General features: G+C 39.5%; 2 protein-coding genes across 12 annotated transcripts in view; both read left to right on the top strand.

Annotated features, from left to right (window-relative positions):
- Positions 1-15,635, top strand: part of LOC106173131 (uncharacterized) — a 61,180-nt gene extending 45,545 nt beyond the window's left edge. For 10 of the 11 annotated variants that reach the window (XM_087011614.1, XM_087011615.1, XM_087011619.1 and 7 more), the window contains 3 exons: positions 3,759-3,840; positions 5,730-12,881; positions 13,135-15,635. In XM_087011614.1, the coding sequence (XP_086867740.1) occupies positions 5,791-12,879 (7,089 nt within the window). In that variant the 5' untranslated portion in view covers positions 3,759-3,840; positions 5,730-5,790 and the 3' untranslated portion in view covers positions 12,880-12,881; positions 13,135-15,635. Of the gene's footprint in view, positions 1-623; positions 834-3,758; positions 3,841-5,729; positions 12,882-13,134 lie in introns of those variants that run through there. The other variant, XM_087011622.1, reaches the window with a different exon arrangement.
- A 1,425-nt stretch (positions 15,636-17,060) lies between these two features.
- LOC106161550 (uncharacterized) lies at positions 17,061-24,227 on the top strand. Its single transcript, XM_087011647.1, has 6 exons — positions 17,061-17,583; positions 18,954-19,384; positions 21,652-21,688; positions 21,873-22,484; positions 22,634-22,825; positions 23,043-24,227. Exons 2-6 carry the CDS (start codon positions 19,055-19,057, stop codon positions 23,255-23,257), a joined length of 1,386 nt encoding a protein of 461 aa, XP_086867773.1. The 5' UTR covers positions 17,061-17,583; positions 18,954-19,054; the 3' UTR covers positions 23,258-24,227.
- Positions 24,228-24,352: the final 125 nt, after the last annotated feature.

The following is a 24,352-nucleotide window of genomic DNA, read 5'->3' as shown; positions in this document are numbered from 1 at the left end:
CAATTTTTTTGCCTTATAAAAAACTATAAGGCAAAGAAGCAAGCTCAGTGATGTTGCTTCCACAGGACCATGAAAATGCACGGCTGGCAAACGGTGAATTATTTATCGAAAAGATTTTGCAGACGACAGCTTTGAAACATGACTTTTCTGTCCACCAGATGTCTCCATGCTTTTCAAGACACACCCAGAAATTCCAGACCACCTCCACCTGTATTGCCAGGTTGCCTTTCAAGTCTTATTCACCACAGACAGCAACAGCCGCATGCATGGAGACAAGCGCTGGTATTCAGTGTCACCAACTACTGAGGTGATTTAAAGCAATTTTCCACGTTGATTATCCACAGGTATTGGCCCAGTGCTGATTCCCCTCTAGGCACTTCCAGCATTAGTAAACCCATTGCCTGTAAAGCAATTTCTGCACTTCTTTATCCAGGGTGCAGGGCACTGCTGTGTAACCCCTCCAGTGAGGCTACTGTATTTTCAATGCCACCTCTTGCAAAGGTGATTCAAACCAGGTTCTTACATTAGATATTCATATCAAAGGGCCGCAGTATGTAGTTTATGTAGTCAGAGGCTGTGTAGTCAATATCGCCCACCTGTGTGTAGACCTGTGTGGCTTTCAGAGAATTGCTCATGTGCAACTTTGATGATGATAAGCTATATGGCTGTTTGCTGTAGGAGAGAACAGAAGTTTTATCTTCTCTTTCTTTATTGTTTGGTTTGCCTTTGAAGCTTGGAGAGTGCACCTGTGCTTTTGACTACCCCTTTTTTTGTGGAAGGTGGACACTTGACCCCTGGTCACTGATGGACAGAGGACATGGACAGATTATCATGTTAGTATTTTAATCGCACTAGGAAATTGTTTTTCTGTTTGTCATGCATTTTTTCTTTTGAAGCTTTTGGCCAACATCTAGGGTATTCATAGAACATGCTACCTGTAAATTCACGATCTTCATGATGCAGCAAAGTTGCAGAAAACACAGGTTTTAATGCTGATTACAATTTGCACAATAATTTGGCTAATTAACATGTTGGGAAACAAGCTTTTGCCACCCATGAGGTGAAGGATAACCTTCTTCTCTTGAATTCTTTACTGCTGTGACCAGTATTATTCAAGTATGAAACAGTTTCTTTCTGTGTGTAGGGACAAGCACTTTTTATGTAATTTGGGTTTTTTTTTTCCTAAGGCCAAAAGCTTTGCAACTAAAAATAATACTTATAATATCCATAATAAATACACTTGGTTGATTTTTAAGCAGAACTGAAAGGCTGGACCACATTTTAAGATATTGAAGGCTGTCCACAATGTACGTGCTTTCTTGAACTTTAACAGGACCTGTCTTGCTCTTTCTCAGGGCGGGCAAACAGTGACCATGCAAGGCCGGGGCATGCCATTTGTCAAAAGGTGGCTTTTTCTATTGGTCATTGCTGATGTGGGTTTTTGCTCAATAACAGTGTTTTATTACTTGTCTGGGTGTTTATCAGTTGTTCAGGTGGAAAAGCCACATACAGTACCTGAAGTGACCCTGGTTTTTTAACACTGGATAAAAAGGAGTCGGATTGGGTTGACACCTTCATTTCCTGAATGTGTAACAGCTGTCTTTTGATTTGTCTTTAAGTATTCCAGAAGGAGACTCATTTATGAATTGTATTGCAGGTTTGTGGAGAATAGGTCTATAGGACGTTGGTTTAAACACACATATGCATGTTATCTTGGGGGGGAGGGGGGAGAAACACAATCTCAGGACAGAAAAAAAGTTGAAGAACATTCTTTCTCTTATGATAATGGGTTTCACATGCATTCTCAGAATGTGTTCTCACCTGGAAAATAACTAACAGGAGAGGTGAAATAATATCTTTATCCAAGCTTGATGGCTTAATTATAATTTCTTAAAGAGTTAATGTTACCTGAGTGAGAGAGAGAGAGAAGGGAGAGGCACATGTATGTGAAAAAAAAAAAATTAGCGTGGACACAGCTTGTATTGTGAACAGGAACGGACCATCAAGGTGATATGCATTTGACATGCTTACCCTACCTTCTCTGCCAACTGTTAGATGTTTTCATCTGGGTGCTCTGTCTCATCCATCTCGCAGGGCCTAGCTGATAAACACTGGCCATATGACATATATACTAATAAACTATGACTGACCTGAGAAGTTCTCTAGTATTTGTTATCAAAGCCCATCACCAAAGTGATAGCATATTGTAATGGATACAGAAGTCAGTAGATGGTGTTATGCATTTTCCTTGGCCATTGGTTGGTGTGAGGGCCCATAGTGTGGATAGCAATGAATTAACACTTAAACCACCTGTAACAGGATGGGAAGTCATACTTGCCGAGTTCTGTGGTATCGGAAAAAACTGTCTTGTTTCCTTTAAGATGTCATTGTGGTTTATCTTGTAGTGCAGCATAAATATCAAGAACCCATCACTATTATCTTGCTAATATTATGAATAAATTCCTTTGGTTGGATAAATTAATCATTAATTTACAGGTTAATGATTCAGTTATCAAGGAGGCTTGAAAAATTTCCAAGCAAGTCTCATTGTTATTCAGCATTTGTATGAAAAATTGTTTTCCCAGAAAAGGCTTTGTTTTAGTTATTCTTGAAAAAGAGGCATTCCTGCAACTATTTCATGGAAACAGTGCAGGAAAGAAAGGACTTTTTAGAAAAGTCCTTTTAAATAGTGTTTCCTATCTCATAATATGATTTTCTTTTGTTTCATCTGTCTTGAAAAAGAGTTGAAATGTAATCTGAACGGAGGAAAAAAAAGATTCAGACAAATCTTAATAAAATCCTCTGGAAGTGAGTCAAGTTCCAATGACGTCTGGACAGGATTTACTTCCTGTCAGTAATTTACATGATAATTCTCAGCTTTAAGTTTTTCCAGTAACAGATATTTTGAAATATTCAGTGACTCCAGGATTAGATGTTTAGAAATATCCAGTTATTCCAGTATTAGATATTGAGATTTGGTAGCTGTATTTTTATTCTGTGTCTGGATTTTGAAAGGCAGCCGGGAAAAGCTTTTTAAAATTTTTGTTTAGATGAGGCAGTTAAACCTGCATGGTAAATAATTGATTAATCGGTGTCACTGCAAGAAGTAATACAATCAAGTAAGGTTAGGGAACCTAACCTTTTTTTGTCCTCAAAAATGAAAATTTTCAAGATCTCATACAGGGACTTATGATTTTCTCTACATTACATCTGATTCATTGAAGTTTTAAAAATTGCTTTTTTAGATGATGAGATTTAAGTCAGTAGAACATCTTTGTACTTGCATTTATTCAGTTAGGTTGCCTTACAAAGGTAACACTCTGGCCTGCCACTTGGAAAATATATCTGGTGTCAGACTAAGTTATAAATCTTCATTTTTCTTCCATTGCAGGATCTAAGCTATGCTCTCATATGAATAACTAGAAACTGTTTGTGCTTTCATTTCAGGGATTTAGTCCTATTTTTCACGAAATCGGGTGGTTCACTGTAGTATAAAACTTGGAAAGATTTCATTTACATGATTGTCAATGATATCATCCAAATCAAAAAGTTGAATCAAATCAATAATAGACATCGGAATTAGTAGCATACATTTTTCTTAGCCAAATCAAAGCATGTCTAGCTTTTGGCACAGATTTTGTTGAATAAGTTTAGAGTGAGCTTGGGCTACCTAAATTACATGTCGCACTGGTGCGCAATCAGTTTTGCATGTCTGGCGAATTCCACACTGATAAATCTTAATTGTTTCTCCATTCCAGAATTCAAGAGGTGCTCCCAGATAACTCGGGGAACCCATTAGGACCCGGAGCTCAGGTACAACAGATAGCATCACACACAAAGGTGAGTAGCATTGTTAAGCATACAGAGAGATAATGAGAGATGCCAGAACAAAGACCATTGGAATTTGGCCACTGATGTGTGTGCTGTGTATGTATGTATGTATGGGAAAGGGATATTAGATGATGTACACAGAGTCTTCCAGAGGTGACAGAGAGGAGAGAAGTGAGTTGATAATGTGAGGTGTGGTTTTCATTAGGGAATGGATGGATGGAAGGGGTTTGTTCAAGGGGAAGAGTGGGGATGGGAGAGAAAGTTACTGAATATACATTAGAACATAATGTCTTAGAAGAAAACCTCTGAGGAAAAGTAAGCAGGTAGCTGAATGATTTAATATGTAGTTAAGATATCCCATCCCTCCAAATTGAATTTTCTGCTACAAATGAATCGTTTTTGGTCATTTCTAATCAGATATTTTCTAAATAATTCCTAGAATGATTAGTCTGTCATGTTTTTCAGTATATTTGAGAAAGAAATATTGATATCGGTTAATTTTATTTGAAGGTTTTATCATTTAAGGTCTGAATTGTGAAAGATAAGTAGCTTTGCAGGATATCTAGACATAAAAAATACAACTTTAAGACAATTTTGAACACAAATATCATACCTAAAAAATTGTTCTTGATAAAAAGGGCAGAAAACATCTCTGTGCTATAATCCAGATATTCCTGGACAGGTAAAAGATTTTAGCAGTGGGAAAACACCTGTTGTGCACTTTGTTGACATTTTAAGAGACCTTTTAGGAGTAGTAAAGGGATAAATCATGTTGCATATCAGGAAGCAGGGATTGAGCCAAGAAGGAAATGGTGTGTGGATGTTTGTTTGTCTGATTCAGTGTGTGTGTGTTCAGTGTGTGTGTGTGTGATTCAGTGTGCATTCGTGTTGATAGCAAGTTAAAGGGATAATAACTCTTCGTTTTGGCCAAAAAATGAATTTTCCTGGAGTAAACAACAATTTTCCCATGCTTACCAGTGGTTAATGAATCCATTTTTAAATTCAAAGTTAGTCCCTGGTTTTTTTCTAAAAAGTTTGGTTTTTTGTTAAAATCTCTTAAGAGATTATAACAGAGTATAGCCATCAATGGAGGTCACGTGATCTGAAGACAAGCTCAGATATCAGAATAATAGCTATAACTGCTGTTTTCGTCGTAAAGCAGAATATATTATATTTCTATGAGTTATTCACAATGTTTTTATTGTGAAATATAGATTTCATACGAAGAGTTATTATCCCTTTAATTGTTTGGATTGGATGGATGGTTGGATATGTGCATGTGTTTTTGAGTGTGATACTTTCACATACCTATTTGTGCAAGCCAGAATGTATGTCTTTGTTTCTGCTTTTTACAAGAACTTAAACCTCTATCAGTTTATATTAATGTTGAATAATGTGCAGCAAGTACCTGAATAACCTTGGAATTTTTTCATTGGCGATAAACGCTGTTTGCCTTCATCTAAACATTGCACCATTTTTTCTATTGTACTTGTAGATTTGTAATTCTGTTAGTACCAAGTTCTTTATAATGTTTCTAAGAAATAGGGCTTTTGGTTAAAATATTAGTTTGTCTGTATAACATAGGGTTTCATTAATTATATCCCAAAACAGGAAAGCAGTTTGAAGTGAATGCCTTTGAAGAAAAGAAAAATCATAAAAGCGTAATTGCTAGGTTGTTCTTGTCTGATAATTTTTTCCTTGACGCAGCAAAACCGCACTTAGTCATGAAGATGAAATGTTTGTGCCTTAGGTGCTCTTTTAAGCCTAAAATGACTTAAAATGATGGCAAAATGGTCTGTTTGTTTATTCTGAATTACACTTTTCCAGCAGATCTGTATAATTTTCTGCACATAACTTTTTAGATAAAAAGTGACATCTTATTTCCTTTTTTATTTCAGATAATGATGAGATGAAAGGTAATTCCACTCAGGGCTAGTTGACTTCAGACATTCCACAGATATGCCTCTTCAAGTTAAGGTGTCTTTTGCCAAGACTAAAGGGAATGCCACCTTTCCTTGCAAAAACTGCAATTATGTGACAAAACACAAAATTCTTCTACAGAGGCACCTAAGGCGATGTCTCCCCAAGGGTAGCGAGGGCAGTAATAAAGGAGGCGTGAAAGAACCCAGTCGTAAGCCTTTTGTGCGTCAGTATACCTGCCACTGTGCCTTTTCAACCAAAAAATCCAAGTTGTTTCTTCTTCACCAGAAGGATGCCCATGGAGAGGACTTTCCTATTTATGCCTGTGATATTTGTGAATATGCATCAAGATACAAAGACAAGGTGTTTAGACATAGGAGTATGATTCATAAAAACAGCTCACCTCCGTCTGGTGATCTCTTATTGGATCCTGGATCAGGGGCAGCAAACCATGCAATAAAATCTCAGGGAGAGTCAACCAATCATGGGCCTTCACCACCTTCTGCAACAGTGACACCTCCTAGTGAGAAACGGTCCCGTCGAAAACCTGCAGTTGTAAGACGAATTAGTCAGACAACTCGTAAAATTGAACATGAGATTGAGGCAGAGACAGGGGATGTTTTGGATGTGGAGGCTGCTATCGCTGAGAATGAAGAATTTGATGATGAGGAATTTTTGGTGGCCCAAATGGAGAGCCCCAGTGATGATCATGAGAATGATGCAGACGATGACGAGGATGCCACTAAGCAAAATGGTGTCAAGCATACTTCATCATCCACTTCCACTGCAAATGTAACAAGTGATCCTGAAGTTACCTCAAAACTGCAGGAACTTGTGATCGATGGCTGCGTGCAGTGGAAGTGCATTCTCTGTACATACACCCATGCAACTCGCTATAAAGTTGCTAGGCATGTCAAGCAGGTTCACCTCAGCGCCAAGACTTATTCTTGCCAGTTTTGTAGCTTTTCCACACAAAAGAGAATTGATTTTGTCCTCCACAAAGCCAAGCATTCCAACAAGCAGACTTACCAGTGTCAGGAGTGCCAGTACTCCACCACGCTAAGGGCTAACCTGGACCGCCATATGTTGAACCATGGTGGCTCAGGTCCTTTCAAGTGTAACCTGTGTAGCTACACTGCTCAAAGTCTGGGAAGAATAAGGGCACACGAGGCCTGTTACCACAGTGACCAGGGGTCTGCAGATGAGCAAGATAGCCTATCAGATTCACCTGCTAATTTAGTGATTGATGAGCAAGGGCCATTGGTGATTGATGAAGATGCTAACAGCATGGAGATGGATGAGAACGAAAATTCCACCAGTTCTTGCATCTGTATTGTGTGTGGGTACAAAGCACGTTGTCCTGCTAAATTACAGGATCATCTGCTTTCTCACATGAATGATGCAGAATACACTTGTGATCTGTGCGAGTTGCGTTACAAGCGCTCCTCAGACCTTAACCGCCACATGAAGAAGAAACACGGTGTCCGTCTCAAGGATTATATCACTCATAAGCGTCGCCTGGAAGACACTGGTTTCAATGACGACACTGATGACACTGGTGATGGTGATGGATCCGGATCTGGGGCACCACTCAATCTCTCTGCCAAAGTGCCTCGTCTTGACGGTGCCTCTTCATCAGAAGACCAGCCCCTAGATCTTTCCATGAAGACCTCTCCCTCCAGTACCCCACTGAAGTCAGTTTTGCACCAGCCTATGTTGAACCTCAAGTGCAGCCATTGTTCCTACATGGCAAAATGGCCAAGTGACCTTAGACGCCACCTGAAGGTCCATTCCATTGACAAACGTTTCAAATGCATGTTCTGCTGGAAGAGATACAAATACCAGGGAGACGTTAATGCTCATATGAAGAAGACCCACAATTACTATGCCACTGGGAAGAGTGGCAGTAAAACTGTGCTAGCAGACACCACTGATGACACCACCGGCACCACAGCTACCACTACCTCAGTGCCCAGTGGTGCCACCACCAGTACTCCCAATGCCTCATCCTCCTCAGGCAGCTACATTTGTCCCGAGTGTGGATATGTGGCAGTGTACCAATCAGCTCTGGAACGCCACATGCGTCTCCACACAGGAGAGAAGCCGTACCAGTGCACATACTGCAGTTATGCCACCAGCTGGCGTGGGGACCTCAAGCGCCATTTTGAAAAGCATCATCAAGAGGACATGACTGTTTCCATTGATGTTGCCATGGCACAAGTGGAGCAGAAGATCATCAATGAGAAGCTGCTGAACCCACAGAATGGAACCCTCAGAATGAATAATGTGAGCAGTGATAACATGAGTGGGGGTTCTGTGAGTCACGAGACCACCCCCTCTACCTCCACAGCAGATTCTACAAATGCAGGGGAGATTAAGTGCCCAATGTGTCCATACACTGCGAGGGCACCCTCAAAGATGAAGGCTCATATAGCCATCCATGAGAACCTGAAAATGTTTAAGTGCCCAGAATGTGGTCAGAGGGCCAACTGGAAATGGGACATCCAGAAACACATGAGAAAAGAGCACCCTGACCGTGATGTGCAGGATGTCATACAGCTGACAGAAGAGGAAGCCCGTGCCACTCTGACAGATTATCTAGAATCTGTGGCAAACCGTGACTATGCGCGAGCAGCTGGGAATCGTTCCTATGCAAACCAGCCTGTGGGAAGTCAACCACGACCCTATCGATGCTCATTGTGTGAACGGAAGTCCAGATGGAAATGGGACATAGCAAAGCACATCCAGAGCTCTCACCCTGGAGATGAGGATGCAGTTGTTTTAGAGGAAAATGAAGATGGCAGCATGATTCCAGTTGATGTTGATCTGGACATGGAGACCAGTGTGGATGCCCAGACTGCTTTGGAAACCATGTCCAATATGTCTGATGCCTCCTATAACAGCAGCACTGTGGAACTCTCTGAACATCAAGATCAAGCCTCAGTGAATTCCTTTGACACTTCTTACTCTAATGAGCTAACACCAAGCAAATTCAGTGGCTACTCTACCCCATCTTCAAAGTCTGGTAGTCATCCAACAGGGGACGAGAGGCCACTGAGGTGCTCTATTTGCAACAGAAGGTCAAATTGGAAATGGGATTTGAAAAAGCACATTGAGAAGCAGCATCCTGGCCAAGAGGGTGAAGTGATTGATGATCGCCCAGCTCCAAAAGACAACCGCACTCCTGATAGCACACCAGGAAAGGGTAAACAGGTAGCTCAGAATGTTGACCCAAACACAATGGAAGATCTTAGACCATATAAGTGCTCCAAGTGCAGTCGGAGATCCAACTGGAACAGCGACATCAACCGTCATATAAGGATGCGTCACCCAGGAACCGATGCCCATGTGGTAAAGTTATGGGATAAGGCTAAATTGTACCCAGCCCCCAGTCATAGTAATAGCCCCAGTCAAGTGGGTCGAGGGAATGATAATGACAGCCCATCCGTGGTGGTTGATCGGCGACCCTTTAAGTGTTCACTGTGCTCTAGGAGATCAAACTGGAAATGGGATCTGAACAAGCATATTCGTCTTGTGCACCAAGGCACTGATGCCTATGTAATAGAAGTGTACAAGCAAGGGGAGACTAATTCTGATGATAATGAAAATTCTATGAATGGGAGTAGTACTGGGAGCCTGGACTTATCAAGCTCAATGAATAGTGGTACCACAGACCCTCCCGTACTTATCCCAGAACCCAACTTAAATCTTCCAAAAAACTTGGATGCGACTGCTGACAGCCCGCCTGAGATAGAAATCGAACGTGCTGCAGATGACTCACCATCAGCCTCTAACACGGAGCTGGGAAATTTTCGTATTTTCAAGTGCTCCATTTGCAGTCAGCAGTCGAGATGGATAACTGTTATTAAGAGGCATATTGCAGCGAAACACCCCCATGCACACATGATCAGAATTCCTCCAAAAATGGAAGCTGTGAAGAAGCCACAAGTTTATGTATCCCAGAATGCACAAACCAGACCCAGGTTTCTTTCCAAACCTTCACCACTGCCTCTTGCATCAGGTGGTCATCATAACAACAAAGGATCTGAATCATCACCAGTGAAAGCAGAAGTACACATAATAGGAGATGATGATAAAGACCAGCGTCCATTTAAATGCTCCCTCTGTGGAAAACGCTCCAACTGGAAATGGGATCTGAACAAACACATTCGTGTTCTCCACCCAAATTCCAATGCCTATGTTATTGAGCAGCATGACCTACAGTCCAAGTCAAAAATTGCATATCTCAACCAACATGACATACACAACACTAAGCGGTTTCGATGCTCTTCCTGCATCTACAGGTCCAACTGGCGCAGTGACATTGTGAGACACATACGTAGGAGGCACAAGGGGAAAGGTTCCATACAAGTGATGAGCCAGAAAGAGGCTGCCAACTCTTTGGCAGACTACTGCCAGATTGCCAGGAGGAAATTCAGCTTGCCTGCTGCACTAGCAGCTCAGGCAGCCCTGAATGACTCCAAGAAAGAGAACACTGCGTCCTCACCAGATTCAAATAAAAAGGCAAGAGTATGGAAGTGTGCAAGGTGCCCCTTCAAGGACACCCACCGTGAGGTTGTTATAGACCATGTGAAAACGCATGCTGCACAGTTCAAGCAGTGGAAATGTTCATCTTGCAGCTTTGCATCAGTCTTCAGAAATTCTGTACGTAGACATATTCGTAAGAAGCACAGCAGTGATCCCTCTGTTTCTGTCATAGCAAACCCAAATTTTACAGGAGAAAGAAAAGCTGTGCAGGTGTCAGGAGAAACGAAAGAGGCTGACAGTATGACAACATCCTCACCAGAGCAAGGGGGCCAGGGGCAAGGACTCCCATCTTTGAGTCAGCGCAGTTTTCGTTGTAAGCTCTGTGGACATGCTTCCAATTGGAAAAATGCCATTTTCCGCCACCTGAGAGAGAAACACAAGATTCAAGACTATCAGCATTGTGAGGAAGGGAACTTTGAAGTTCTGCTCACAAGAATGAACAGAGCTATTTCCACAGATTTCTTGAGCCCTGATACACCCAGACCACAAAATCAATCTCTCACCTCACCAAAGCCGCTACCCATTGATTCAAGTCCTGCCAAGCCTGTAATCAGACACAAAAAATACCAATGCAACATTTGTCCGTATCGTTCTGATAAGAAAAACCTTTTTAAGATGCACAGGACCCACCACAAACCCAGTGCCTTGAACAACCACAAGTGCAAATACTGCCCGTACTATGTGTGTGTCCCCCGTCTACTTATACAGCACCACCGAATGCACCAGGCAGCAAAGGTAGAACATATCCAGCATATTGTTCCTGCAGTGAAGCATCCAAGCCCTCCAAAGAAACAACGCACCACAAGTGTCTCAACGGGTGGTGACAAGAGGTACAAGTGTAATGTGTGTCCGTACAACACCAACTCAAGGCATGACTTTCTGTACCACAAACAGTTTCACAGGCCCAAGCCAACTGCTCCTTTTAAATGCCAGTACTGTAATTACTGGGTCAGCCGAAAGAGATTGCTGCGACAACATATGAAGTACCATATACAGTTTGGGGACGTGGAAGATGTCAAGGCTTCGGGCCCCTCTGATCAGGAATATGAGGAATCCCTGTGTGAGTCCTATGCTGAGATGGATGTAGTTGAGGCTGCTGGATACAAGCATGACATTATTAGCTCACGTGTTTTGAGCGTGCCCCTGCGTTCTAACCAAGCTGGCCCAGAGTTAGAAATGAAGATTGAAAAGATTGAGCCTGTTGTTCACAGCAATAGTAGTAGTAGTAATGTTACACCTGCTGCTAAAACCTCAGGGAAGCTACACAAGTGCAAGTACTGCCCGTACACTAACGTTCGTAGCGTGAATCTTCGCATGCATGAAGGAATGCATGGGTATCGTGAAGGTGCTATGAAGTGCCAGCACTGTGACTATCATTGTGGAAACAAGGGGCTGATGACCCACCATGTGAAGGTACACACATCTCAGTTTAATCCCGAAACTGATATAGATCCGGCTGCAGAGGAAGCAGAAAAAGCTGCCTCTCATTCCAAACCACCACTCACAAAGGAGGAAGTTGAGGAACTGCACGCTAATATTGCCAACAACCCGGACACAGTTGCTCATGCTGGATTCAACTTACGCTACAATGACCCTACCGGTGAACACATCCTAGAACATGCAAAATACAAGAAATGGTGTTGTGAGAAGTGCCCATATGCCACCACCAAACGAGGTCAATTTGAGCGGCATATCAGTCTCCATGGAAGCAAGCAGCGTTACCTTTGCGAGTACTGTGATTATAGCGTCCCTGGATACAACCTGTTGCTTCAGCATAGAAAGCTGCATTTGCTGCCCAATCAGAACTTGCTGGCTGTCCAATCCATCACCAACTTGCAACATCTCCCACAGATGCCTGCCGATATTCTTGTGGCGAGCACCTTAGATCCTGGGGATGCTGCAACTGGGCCAGGTGGCGTACATGATTCATGGGATCTTCTAGAAAACAAATTGGATGATGTCCTGGAACCAAAGAAACTGTACAAGTGTGATAGATGCCCATATACTAACATACGACGAGATAACTTACTGACTCACCTAAAGTTTCACATGATACACAGTGAACTCAAGTGCCCCTATTGTGACTACAGTGTTAGCAAGACGCATCTGCTTAACCAACATATCAAGGTGCATTTTAACTTCAACAACATAGAATCCAAGGAAAAGAATGACCAGGATGATGAAGACACCCTTGATGATACGAGCGCTGTTGATATGAGCCAGTCGGTCAAGCCAGAACCAGAGTTCATTGACATTTCAGAGTACAGTAAAGCAATGAACTTGACCAAAACTTGTGATGCTGCTGACAACACCAATGACAATGAATTCATCCCCGTTGAAAAAATCCCAATACCTGAAAAACCAAAGCAAAGAGTGGCACCTACTGTGGAAGATAAGCCTATTGGTGCAGCAGCTGTGTTTCAGAATCTCAGTAAACCTCCTGTAGATGGCGTAAAAAAGGAAGACAAGCTGGAGGGCCTTGAGACTATGTGGATATGTCAGTATTGTGACCGTGCTTTTCCTGCTTCTGAGCAACTTCTAAGACATGAAATGCAGCATCTTGTCGGCAATAAATTCTAAGGGTATGTACAAGAAAAGATTGGGAATTCTTTGTATAACTTATGTTTCTTGGATCTGTAATTTACTTGTAATTGGTTTGTTTAAAGTTTATCATTTTTTATCATTACCTTTATTTTAATACACTAAATTTACAATTCAAAGTGGTAAGGAATATCATCAATATTTGATCAGTTTAAAAATATATTTTCTTGTAAAACACATAACAGTGCACAAAGCAAAAAATGTATTAACCAAGCCCTCATATCTCTGTTACAGAACTCGGAAACCAATGATGATGGGACCACAGAGTCAATAAAGAGGGAGGCACACCCATGACGCATGAACTTACATGACCTAAACACTGAGAATCCATTTCCTTGTGAATTTTTTTTCTTCTTTTATTTATTTAGTTGCATTTGAGGGTGCTCCATGGCCGTGACTAAATGCACTTGTAGACAAAAACAGAAAAAACGTAATCAGTGACTACTAATTTAACAGGGACATTTTATGTTGCTGAAGTTACCCTGTCAGAAGGGTGTACAAACTCTTTAAGAGTATGAATTAAGGACCAGAGACAACACAGGGAAATTTAAAAACAACAGTGTTTATTTTGAATATGAGGATGTGTTCAAGTGCTAATACAATAGTAAGTCTGGGAAAAAAATAGAACAGTGGATTTATAGGAACAACTATCATATATGAAAAGTAATTTATTCTAGGTGTTTCTGCCAAGTCTTCTATTTAGACAGAATGTATGTAAGATAAACCACAAGGACCAAAGAACTAAGACAAAAAGTTTGCTAGAATAGTAACAGCATGTTAAGTTGCTTTTTTATGAATATGGTTTGAAAAGTTAACCACATCACATCAATTGGGCTTAAATATTCAAGACACAATTTATTGGTTTTTTCATACCAAACATGGGAGACCAGAAAAAGTCAAAAGTCTGATTTCAATTTTGATGCAATGGTTTTAGTTTACATTGATTTGAGAAGTTTAACTTCTTCCATTATATCATATTAATTATAGCAGTAGAAACTATACTTGTATACTTGCTGTGAAATTAGATTATTGGTTTTGATTTGTAAATACTAGTTTTACTTCATTTAGATAGATGTGTTTGTGTATAGACCAGAAGTGAGTTTGATAACTAACATGGACCTGTCATTTTTTTTTCATGAAAGCCGATTTGTACATTCACCAAAGATGACAGAATGGAGTGTTAACAGCAGATAATATAATTCTGTAAAAGATAATATCATGTTCTAACCAGATTCTATATAATTTTTATACAGTAGTGCCACCTATTATTCAGATAAGACACTACATTGCACTAAATCTAGTATTTTTAAATGTTACATCTATTTTTTTTATTTGAAACTGCAATGTGAAGTTTGTATTAACATTCAATTTGTTGATTTGCTGTTGTTTGAAAGAGAAACAAGTTTCAGATTTATAGGCTTATACATTTTTATTTAATTTTCCATCTTTTGTTTGAAGATTGTTTGATGTTGATGGATTTTGTAATGAAGGCAGCAGAACAAAATCTCACAAGATGCAATTTTGAAAAAAAAAATGTGAGTTTTTCCTATCTCTACCATTTGCAAAAGTGTGCTGTATATATTTCTCTTTTATTCCAAGCATTAGAAGTTCATTAGCTGGAGAAATTTGCAGGGATTGTTGTTGCAAAGAAAATGTTGTTGTGAGGACTAAATATAGCATAGCGAGTTACAATATCATGTTATAATCTTGTATTTAAAGTAGACCCGACTAGGGAAAGTTTCATAAAATGTTTGAGAATGAGTTAATTTGTAATTAGAGCAACGTGTATGAAAAAAAGGAAGACACTAAATATCTCTTATATCATGTGTGATGACAGTTGTTGACTTGTAGTTGGTAGAAAAGGCATTTTTTTAATTTGATTTAAGTGCTGACAGTGTGTACATAATTGTGAGCTGTTCTTGTAATCTTATAGAATCAGTGTGGCTTAATTCAGCTACATGAGGATCAAGTTCAAACTTGTGTCAGTGTTTTGGTTTGAAGATTTGATTTGGATTTTTTTCCACAGAATTATTAAGACAGCTATGACATTCCCGTATGAGCAGTGATGAGAGGACCAATGTGCCTTGTTAAGCAAAAATACTAAGATCTGAAAAAAAAATTGACTTACTCATTTCATGCCAACATACTTCAAGTTGATATAGGATTAATTTCATTGATTAATGTTATTTTGTATTTTATTTATTTATTCATTGTATTTTTTTTTTCTCTCAAACTAACGCAATGATTTGTGAATTTTATTTGGTCTTCCATTGTGACAGTTTTTGATAATTTTAATAGACAGATATCAATATTGAACTTTTTCATTTCAAATTGGTGTATAGTCCTAGATTGTATTAATTTTGTCTTCCAGGCACAGAGAATTATCCTATCCACTGATATCTATTACAAAAGTAAAGGAGTTGGAGACTGATCTATTAAATGTTAATTTGTTTACTAATGGCTCAATAACATGGTGGCCAACTGCAATCATTTTACTATGCATTCATTGAATTGTTTTGTAAATACTTTTAACATGTTATAATAAGTTTAGGTTGGTGTTGGGAATAAAGTAGAGAGTTTATTATCGATGCTTTAGTATAAAACATTTATCTGAGAGTACACTTTCAAGATTGCCTAGCAAGTCTAGGATCACTATTATGTAACAGAGACAGAGTTTATAGATTTGACAATATTATATTGTTATTGAATTGAATAAAAATTGAATTCAAAAGCTATATTTGTTTTGTTTTTTTTTAAATTTAATTTACAAATGTTACAAACTATATCTTGTTTCGCATGTAACAGTCTGCTGTGTAGAAAACTCAGAAGTGCGTCAATTAAAACTGCAAAATTTTATGCAAATTTTATATTGAAAGCCAATCAAGAGTAAACGGGATCTGCCACTGGTGGATGGAGAGTTTTGATGACGAGGTGGGGGGGGGGGGGGGGGGGGGAGAGAGAGAGAGACCAGACGAGGACAATTTTACTATACAGCGTGTATGGTACCCTTTACCAGGGCGAGAGATTGATTTTCCACAGATATTCACAGATATGTCTCTAGATAATTAGACAGTCATTTTGGTCTGATGTCAGCCAAAATGACTGTCTATTGTGTCGCTTCAGCCAAAAATGTCCACAATAATAAATGCGGCCCTGGTAGAGGGTACGTGTATGGCATGCTATACTACAACTTTGTGGATATATTTCACGGAGATGCTGATAGCTATGTGGAAAACGACAAAGCCGACAAAGTTAGAATTTTGGATGAAATGAAATCTCAATGATAAACAGAATCTAACCCTACCTCCAGCATAAGTTAAAGAGCATGAACAAATTATAGCAATCAGATTCCGTTTGTCAGGTGGAAAAAGGTCGCTTGTCGAGGTCCGTATGAAAATTGAACATGTACGTGCATTTGCAGGAATGCACTAACTGTGCAACATGTTCTGTGCGACTGCCCTTTCACAACCGGCTTTAGGGAGAAATTTAATAACTTGGAGTTCAAATCACTTGCAGCTTTTTGATCAAACAAATTTACTAGCTATTTATTTAAATATGTTTATCACTCCAATTCAATTTTGAGTGCTTGCCCTGCTGATATTGTGAAAGTGAAAAAGTGTTTTCTTTATTGCTTGTGCTTCTGTTCACAATTCAGAATAAATAAAATATATATCTGATCTATCTATCTATCTATCTATCTATCTATCTAGGGCAAATGGATGAAAACAATCTAAATGTCCGGACCTCAACAGAAGCCTCAGTTTGCAAAATGTAAGAAGATAAAATCAATACCACCTGCTAGGCCGAGTGTTGGGAGGCACACTAGAAGCTGACGAAGAGACTTGTGCCCGCTTTATCGTGACAGTTATAGTAAAAAATAATTAAATAACTCAAAAATTAAATGCTTTAATGTAAACATCTTTATTTATTTTCTAAGCGGGTTTGGATAGGGCAATTCTATACCTTGATGATAATAATAATAAATTTTCTGAGATTTCTATATTTTTTCAATAAATTATAAAGATCTAACGCGCACTGTTTGCCATAAAGAGTTCTGTGAGAATGAGTAGGGTGCACCCGCACCTGACACTAACGCCTTGAAGGTTTATTGGTCAAGATGTAGATCTATCTGTACATAATAAGTCTGAGGTCCCTTTCTATCTCAATCATAAATAGGCCCTTGTGGGGTTTTCAAAAATGAACGGTCCTTTTATGTATTCTAGTTAATTAATTTATGTGCGAAGTGTCATGCGTTTATATTGACCATTTCATTATTAACGCCCTGTGTATAATGACGTAGCTCACTTCGCTTGTTTGTTTTTCGGGATATCACACATAACGAGGAGGTCTTCCTCAGACTTCGCTACAATAAAGGGCTCTACATGTGCGCGCAGATATCCCAAAGGTATTGCCTTTGGAAAGAATACCTTGATTGTTGAGCACTACTCCCAAATTTGTTAATATTTGATGTGTAGACAAACGCGGACCTCTACGTCAGAGGAGCTGTTCATTTCACATGATTGGGTTAAACTTTTCCAAGGTATTTTCTGGAAAGAATTTTCGATTTCCTTACTTTTCTTGCTCGTGAAAGGGCCTGGTGACAGATACAGATAAGAGTTCTGCGAGAATCAGTGATTATCTACTAATTCAAATTGGAATTTTGCAATATTTTCGAGGAAAAGGGTGAGTTACTTTAATATTCTTGTTTTCAACATATGATTTTATTGCTCGGTCGCACACGCACGCGCACACACACGTTAACTGTTATAGTTCTCTTCATTTAACAGTTCATTTGCAAATATTTGTGACTGTCTAGCAAAAAAAAAAATGTTACTTACTTGGGTTTTAGTAATTATCATTCATAAACACAAGTTTTAAGCAAAATAAAAAATAAAAAAAAGAGATATGAAAAACAAGACTATAGTAAGGACATCAATTAAGATAAAAAGTAACATTTTAAAAACTTCCAGACGAATTTTCTATATCAAATTTCATCAGTTTGGAAAAACGCATCAGCGAGTAGCATATGTCTCTAAAATGAACCTCGGTTTTAGCATATAAACGTTCAAATGTACCATCAAGTTAAATATGAAATGAAATAAACCATACAGGTTAGACCTTTATAAAAAAAAAAAAAAGATTTTCCTGGAAATTTCAGCAATCCCCCCTTCATCATCAAGGGAAACCCCATCCAAACTTCCCAAATTTTACCGTTCCGAGTGAAATTCACTAGTCTTCCATTACGAGAGTGGTTAAAAAATCAGAAACCAGTTCATTGAACGTAAATTTTGTCACCGGTTTTTGATATGGTATACCATAGTAAATATAAGAAAATTTAAGGAATTTCCGGGAGATTTTATAGTTTTTCTTCTCCTTTTGTTTTATTGATAGTGTTTTGACGACGAATAAGAGCTTTCAAACATGCATTCACCGACTAATTTTTCTTACAAAGACAAGGAAATTTATACCCGACTTTTTTGTAACTATCAAGCATTTACTTAATTTCGTCGTTTGCGTGATCCCCAAAATTTTCTATTCTAAATTGCCATTACACCATTTAATATTCTCTTATTAGATGGCAATCTCTGTAAGCCTTGAATGTTAACAGTATGTTACTTGGACATTTTCCATATTTTTTTTTTACACGAAAACAATTTACACACTTGTGGACTCTTCAGGAAATTAAACTTGTACCCAATAACTCGCTGGGCTTTTTTGTTATTTGATTTGGCTTTACTTATATCTTTCAGTTAAAGGGTAAGGTTGAAAGGGTAAGCCATTGACTTTACAACATAGACAGAAAAGGTCTCACGTTTATAGTTAACATTATAAAAGATGACCGTTTTTATTTTTCAATGGATAGTGGGCGTGTTCTTATTCTACTGTCAAAAAAATTCTTTCACTACCCGATAGCGTTTTGCATGTTTTTTTTTTTAAATAATGTATTAACTTGCTCGTTTTTTCCGTTTTCAGCTTTCCATGTAGTTAAAGAAGGGAACCCATGTGCTTTCTTTATTTTTTTTATTTAATTTATAATATTCATTATATTTTAGGCATCGTCTAGGCGATTCATTGAATCTTCGCTTAGGTCACTTCGGACATTTGTCTCAAGTCTCGCACTTATATTCAAGATCCATCAGACCAGTAAGTTGATATGATTTTGTCTGGATTATCCGTCTCCTTACTGGTGTCTCTATTGATCCCGCTCGGGGCGATCAATTCAGGCAGCTACAGCGAACCGGCCGGCTGCGGTAGCGGATTCTACATGTCGGCCTTGTACAGGCTCCAAGAGCTCTCGGTCCGGTCTAAGCTTGAGTGCGCCACCTACTGCCAAACGGAATCGTCCTGCAAGTCCTTCAACCTGATCGAAAATGAAGACGGGAGCAAGTCCTGTCAACTGAACACCGGATCTGCCGGACCATCCGGGAATGGAATCATTAGGGCATCCGATGTGAGCTCCGGAAATTATAGTTTCTTCGAAAAGGTAGGCTCATTATTAATTCCACGCTTTTACATTTACGGTAACAATTGCCTTTTCAGATATTTATTCATTATTCGTTCAGATTTCTTTCAGCCACTGGTAACCGCTACACACAATTATAGGTCTATTATTTGTCGACTGTAGACTCGTATTACCTATTAAAATTTAATCAGCCTGACCTGCTTTTGAAGCTGGGTCATTCACTTAATTATTACTGAAGAAGTATTCCGTATCTTTACCTTTTGTCAGACAGATAATAAACATATATAATACTAGAGGCATAAACGCTCACAAACTAGCGCACCTCTCTCTCTCTCTCTCCTATGTGCAATTTCATTATATGAAATTATTTGCCCAGACGGACATGTCGGCGTACTCAGGGGCGGATCCAGGGTTATTTAAGGGGGGAGGGGGGTCCACGGATGCAAGGCCGACCCCACCCCAATTGGCAAGGGGTTAGGGGTCTGTGGAAGGAAAAATTTTGGTATTTTAGAGAGCGATCGGTGCCATTTGGTGCAGTTTACAACTATGATTCAGCTAGTCAAAATTCTAATTTCAAGAGGGGGAATAGAAATCGAAGGGGGGGGGGGGGGCAAGGTAAAGACAAGGTAAAGACTGAGAAACGGGCGCGACAAACGACTCGCTTATCTCTGACTACGAGTTGTTGAGGACCGTCCTTTATTTGCGGGGGACCTTCCTTTTACTAGCGGGGGACTCTTTATTATAACCCGACCCCACATAACATGAACTATACCTTTAATAATAAAACCCCAGGAAACTATGGGCTCACATCTTTGGATAACGCAATCTGATTACACTTTTTTATACTGTGGTCCCTGACTGTGAGAGAAAGACCCAGTCAAATCAGAGGGTCAGTGCCTGCCAAAGTCAAAGACACGTGAGAAAGAATGAATAAAAGGGAAAAAAGTAGGAAAAATAACCAATGAAAATAGGAGATGGTAATAATATCTTATACGTACAGCAATGAACGGGACCGGTAGGCCTATAACTTTATACCCCATCACACAAAGATTTTACAGTATACGTTTAATTCGAAATGCCCTTTTTGTGACTACTAGTATATAATTCTATTATGACAATTTGAAACGGCATGCTGAGTTTTTAAAGAGAAAGGTAGATTGATGCCGTTGACAGAAAAGCTGACACGGCACTTCAGAAATATTAATCCATTAATTTTAATACAATATGAAAGGATCTCTTGTGTGTGGTAAGTGAAGGTTTGATTGATTTACCTACCGGCAGCTTCCATCAGTTTTATCATTTCAAAGAGATGACGTTTTGAAAATTTGATGTTTGCTGTTGTCAGTTATAAGGACGTTTTATGCACTATTACTAGTGCAAATCGCCATCCAGTCGGCTTGGATACATTGAACACACACACACACACACACACACACACACTCCAGAAAATTTTTTGGTATTTTAGAGGGCGAACGGTTTAGACCAGCTAGTCAAAATTCTAATTACGAGAGGGGACCAGAAATCGAAGGGGGGGGAGTCAGGACCCCCCTGACCTCCCCACCCCTCTAAATCCGCCACTGCTAGAGGCATAAACGTTCACAAACAAACGTATCTCTCCCCCCCTCTCTTTTGTGCAATTTCCTTGTATGAAATTTGCTCTGACGGTCATGTCGTCGTGCCTGAGAAATTGTGTTGCTGATACAGAAATGTCACTACTGGCAAATTCTATAGGGTTCTTGGTCCTTTTTATATTGAGACACTTTAATTCAAAAGATTGAGAACAAAATGTAGACCCAAATAACCTGCCTTTTACTTAAGAGTCACCTAAACGGGATCTGCTAGTAGTCTTTCACAAAATTATTGTATCGGAGCCTGTGGTATCAGAGAGTAGCACTCGCACGCGACACGGCCAGTTAACCGGATTAATTTTGACTGGTAACTTGGGCTTGTGAGATGGAGCAAAAATTGTGTGATCACATGTTACAGTAATGTTGTTGCATAGTTTGCCTTGGTGAAGCTGGTGCGGTGCAGAAAATTGGCGATTTCACGTGGAATCTGCAGAGTTAGTCTACACACCGAGTTCCAAAGCAATTCTGGAAACTCACTTCTGTCACTACAGGCATACGTTATGTGGACATGCTGAGAATATAGGGTTGAGTTTCTACAAGTCTCTACAACTTCTCGGTTTCTAGATTATCTCCGAAAGTCAAGGTGTCAGAGCAACTGGCCATAATGGTTGTTATCAAGTTGAGCAGCAATAAAAGCCTGAATTATCCTTTTTTTTACAGTACACTGGGCTGGCAGAAGAGACTTGCTCCAGTATTGGTAAGTCTAGACTTACACCCTCAGGGTGCTTCTTACCATCTGATAGTCTAAAAACTGGTTTTGTTTTGGTACAAAAGTAAAAAAAGAAAGAAAGAAAGAAAGAGAGGAAAAGAAAAAATCACCATTACAACTGATGCACCTAACCAGAGAAATATAATATTCAATGATAATATCTCCTTTTAAGGTTCGTGCCCACAGGGTCAATACAACGCCAACACGGATTCTGACGAAACCTGCGACTGGTGTGCCAATGGCGTGAGGCAAGGTGCCTGTGTCGCCTGTCAGGCTGGGCAATACCAAGACCAATATGGCTCGTCAGCGTGTCTCCCGTGCCCAAGCGGGAGCTACCAAAACGAAAGTGGGTCTGCAGAATGCCTTCCATGTCCACCTGGGCAATTCCAAAGCGAAACTGGGTCTCAGACCTGCATACCGTGCGCTGTAGGAGAGTACCAGAACCAGAACGGGTCAACGTCATGTTTGCCTTGTCCGGTCGGGCAGTTCCAGAGTTCTTCTGGGCAGGCAACTTGTTCCCTCTGCCAAGCGGGCCACTACCAAGATACCATCGGTCAGACAACCTGTTCCTCTTGCCCTGCTGGTCAATATCAGAACTCAACCGGGGAGTCAACCTGTATCCAGTGCCCTGTGGGGCACTACCAAAGCTCTGTAGGACAGGCGGCCTGCACAGCCTGTCCCATTGGGCAATACCAGAGTGCAGCTGGAGCGGTATCTTGTGTCAGTTGTTCATCTGGGTCCACAACGGCGGCAACAGGGTCCACAAGTGCGTCTGACTGCGTTGGTGAGTGTGAATAAATGCACGTCTGAGACATGCAAATGTCTTTAAAATGAGTAAAAAAAGTAAACATGGAACCACAAAAGTACGTAGGCTTACAGATAAACATAAATGTTTCAAAATTAACTTGCAATTAAAGAATTGCTTTAATACAGTTTCAGATCCTAATTGTGGGCCAGGGTATACTTTACAATACGCAGGTAAAAACTACTACTTCGGTGACCCAAAACAGGGACGGTCGCAGGTGGCGGCCCAGACGTGCTGTCAAAACATGGGGATGATCCTTGTTGCCATAAACGACGCACAAGAATGGAACTTTGTTGACGCCAATGTAGCCTCCACCTCATGTAAGTATTTGGGGTTTGCATTGATGGAATATTTTATTCAGCCCTTTTTGCCCAAGGCCTCTACTAACTGTCAGTTTTTTAAATATGTTTTGGCTTCAGCTTTATTTATATTCCTGTGAGTACGAGTGTGTGTTGCTTTGTGTTTATGCTTGTAAAAGCAAGTTTGGGGTTTTGTATGCATCTTCTTTCAGTAACAAAGAATCAAATTCAATTTCAGATAATGGATACTGGTGTGATGCGGAGTGTATCAATAGTGTCTGTATTTGGAAGAACAGTCCCAACTCAGTATTTTACAATCCCGGGGTTGGGGGAGGTGCAATAGATGGAGCCGGGAATGAACCGTGCCTCGCTATGAAATGGGGTGGTGGCATCGATTACCAAGATCTTGCTTGTACAAGCACTAGCTACAACGCTGGGTTTGTGTGTGAATAATAGGCACGTTTGCCTATATTTCTACGTCAATGGCAGCAAAGAATGATCAGAATGGCCAAGATTAAACAGGTGCACTGTTACCCACCAATAGGGGTAATAATGATACAGAAAACACAGAGACTCTGTGCGAGATTGTTCACGATACCCCCCCAAGACAAGCTTTGGCAATCTTAATCATAAATTTGTTTGTATTACTATTTATTACTTTAGAGGCACACAATGCATGTCAGAAGCTGTTTATTTAGCAAAAATAATAGCAAAAAATAATAATGATAATAAAAATAACATCAATGTCTCAAAATTTTGAAACTTGTAGCTGAATTTTATTTTGATAGTAAGAGTAGTCTGGTTAAATTTTGCTATGTAAAGGTCTAACCTGTATTGGCTGCCTTTTTTTAAGATTTAATTTTGATCGTCATAGCACTGAGGAAGAGAAATATGGGCTATAAAGAACTGTAGAAGTAGGTGAAATATTTCTAGATCTGAAATAATGACAATCAATGATAAGGTGTGAAAAAAATATTTTGACCAAAACTGTCACATAAGAAAAAAGAATTTCAAGAGGGCACATAAAATAAATGTTTGAATTTTTTTTTGCCTTTCAATATTTCTATTGGACAAGTGAAGCCAATGATTTTTTTAAACTTCCAAGAGTTTCAGGCAAATAAACTTTAGAATTGCTACAAGGTTTGTCCAAAATATATAATATGTAAAATATATAATCACAGGTCTAAATTTTAAGTGGAAATAGCTTTTCTTGTAAACATCTTTGCATTCAATTTGTTGATCTAATGTGTGCAAAATACCTCTAAAAGTATTATACTTTACAGTCATCTTTGAAATATTCTTTGAGATATTCCTAGGCAGAGTTGAATATTATCACATTTTAAACATCCACGAATCAAGCACTGTGAATACATCATTTTGTACAAATAAGTCTTCCTGCCAGTGGAGATGTTAATCAATACTTTGCAAGTATCAATACTTCACACAATAAATAAATTTTTGCAACCTGAATAATTGGTTATTTGCCAAGTAAATATGTACATTGCTCCTAGTATATCACTTAACTTGTTTGTAATTCGTCAATGTTAT

The sequence above is a fragment of the Lingula anatina genome, chromosome 4, assembly GCF_051362555.1.
Source record: "Lingula anatina isolate TDL-2025a chromosome 4, LinAna3.0, whole genome shotgun sequence".
In the NCBI taxonomy this organism is placed as follows: Eukaryota; Metazoa; Brachiopoda; class Lingulata; order Lingulida; family Lingulidae; genus Lingula; species Lingula anatina.
This window is presented reverse-complemented; position numbering and strand designations above follow the sequence as displayed.

What these genes read in the sequence shown, in the direction of transcription:
- LOC106161550 (XM_087011647.1), top strand. Translation starts at nt 19,055, where the DNA reads ATGATTTTGTCTGGATTATCCGTCTCCTTACTGGTGTCTCTATTGATC. An exon ending in ATTATAGTTTCTTCGAAAAG is followed by an intron (nt 19,385 to 21,651) that starts GTAGGCTCATTA and finishes TTTTTTTTACAG; the next exon opens with TACACTGGGCTGGCAGAAGA. An exon ending in AGAGACTTGCTCCAGTATTG is followed by an intron (nt 21,689 to 21,872) that starts GTAAGTCTAGAC and finishes TCTCCTTTTAAG; the next exon opens with GTTCGTGCCCACAGGGTCAA.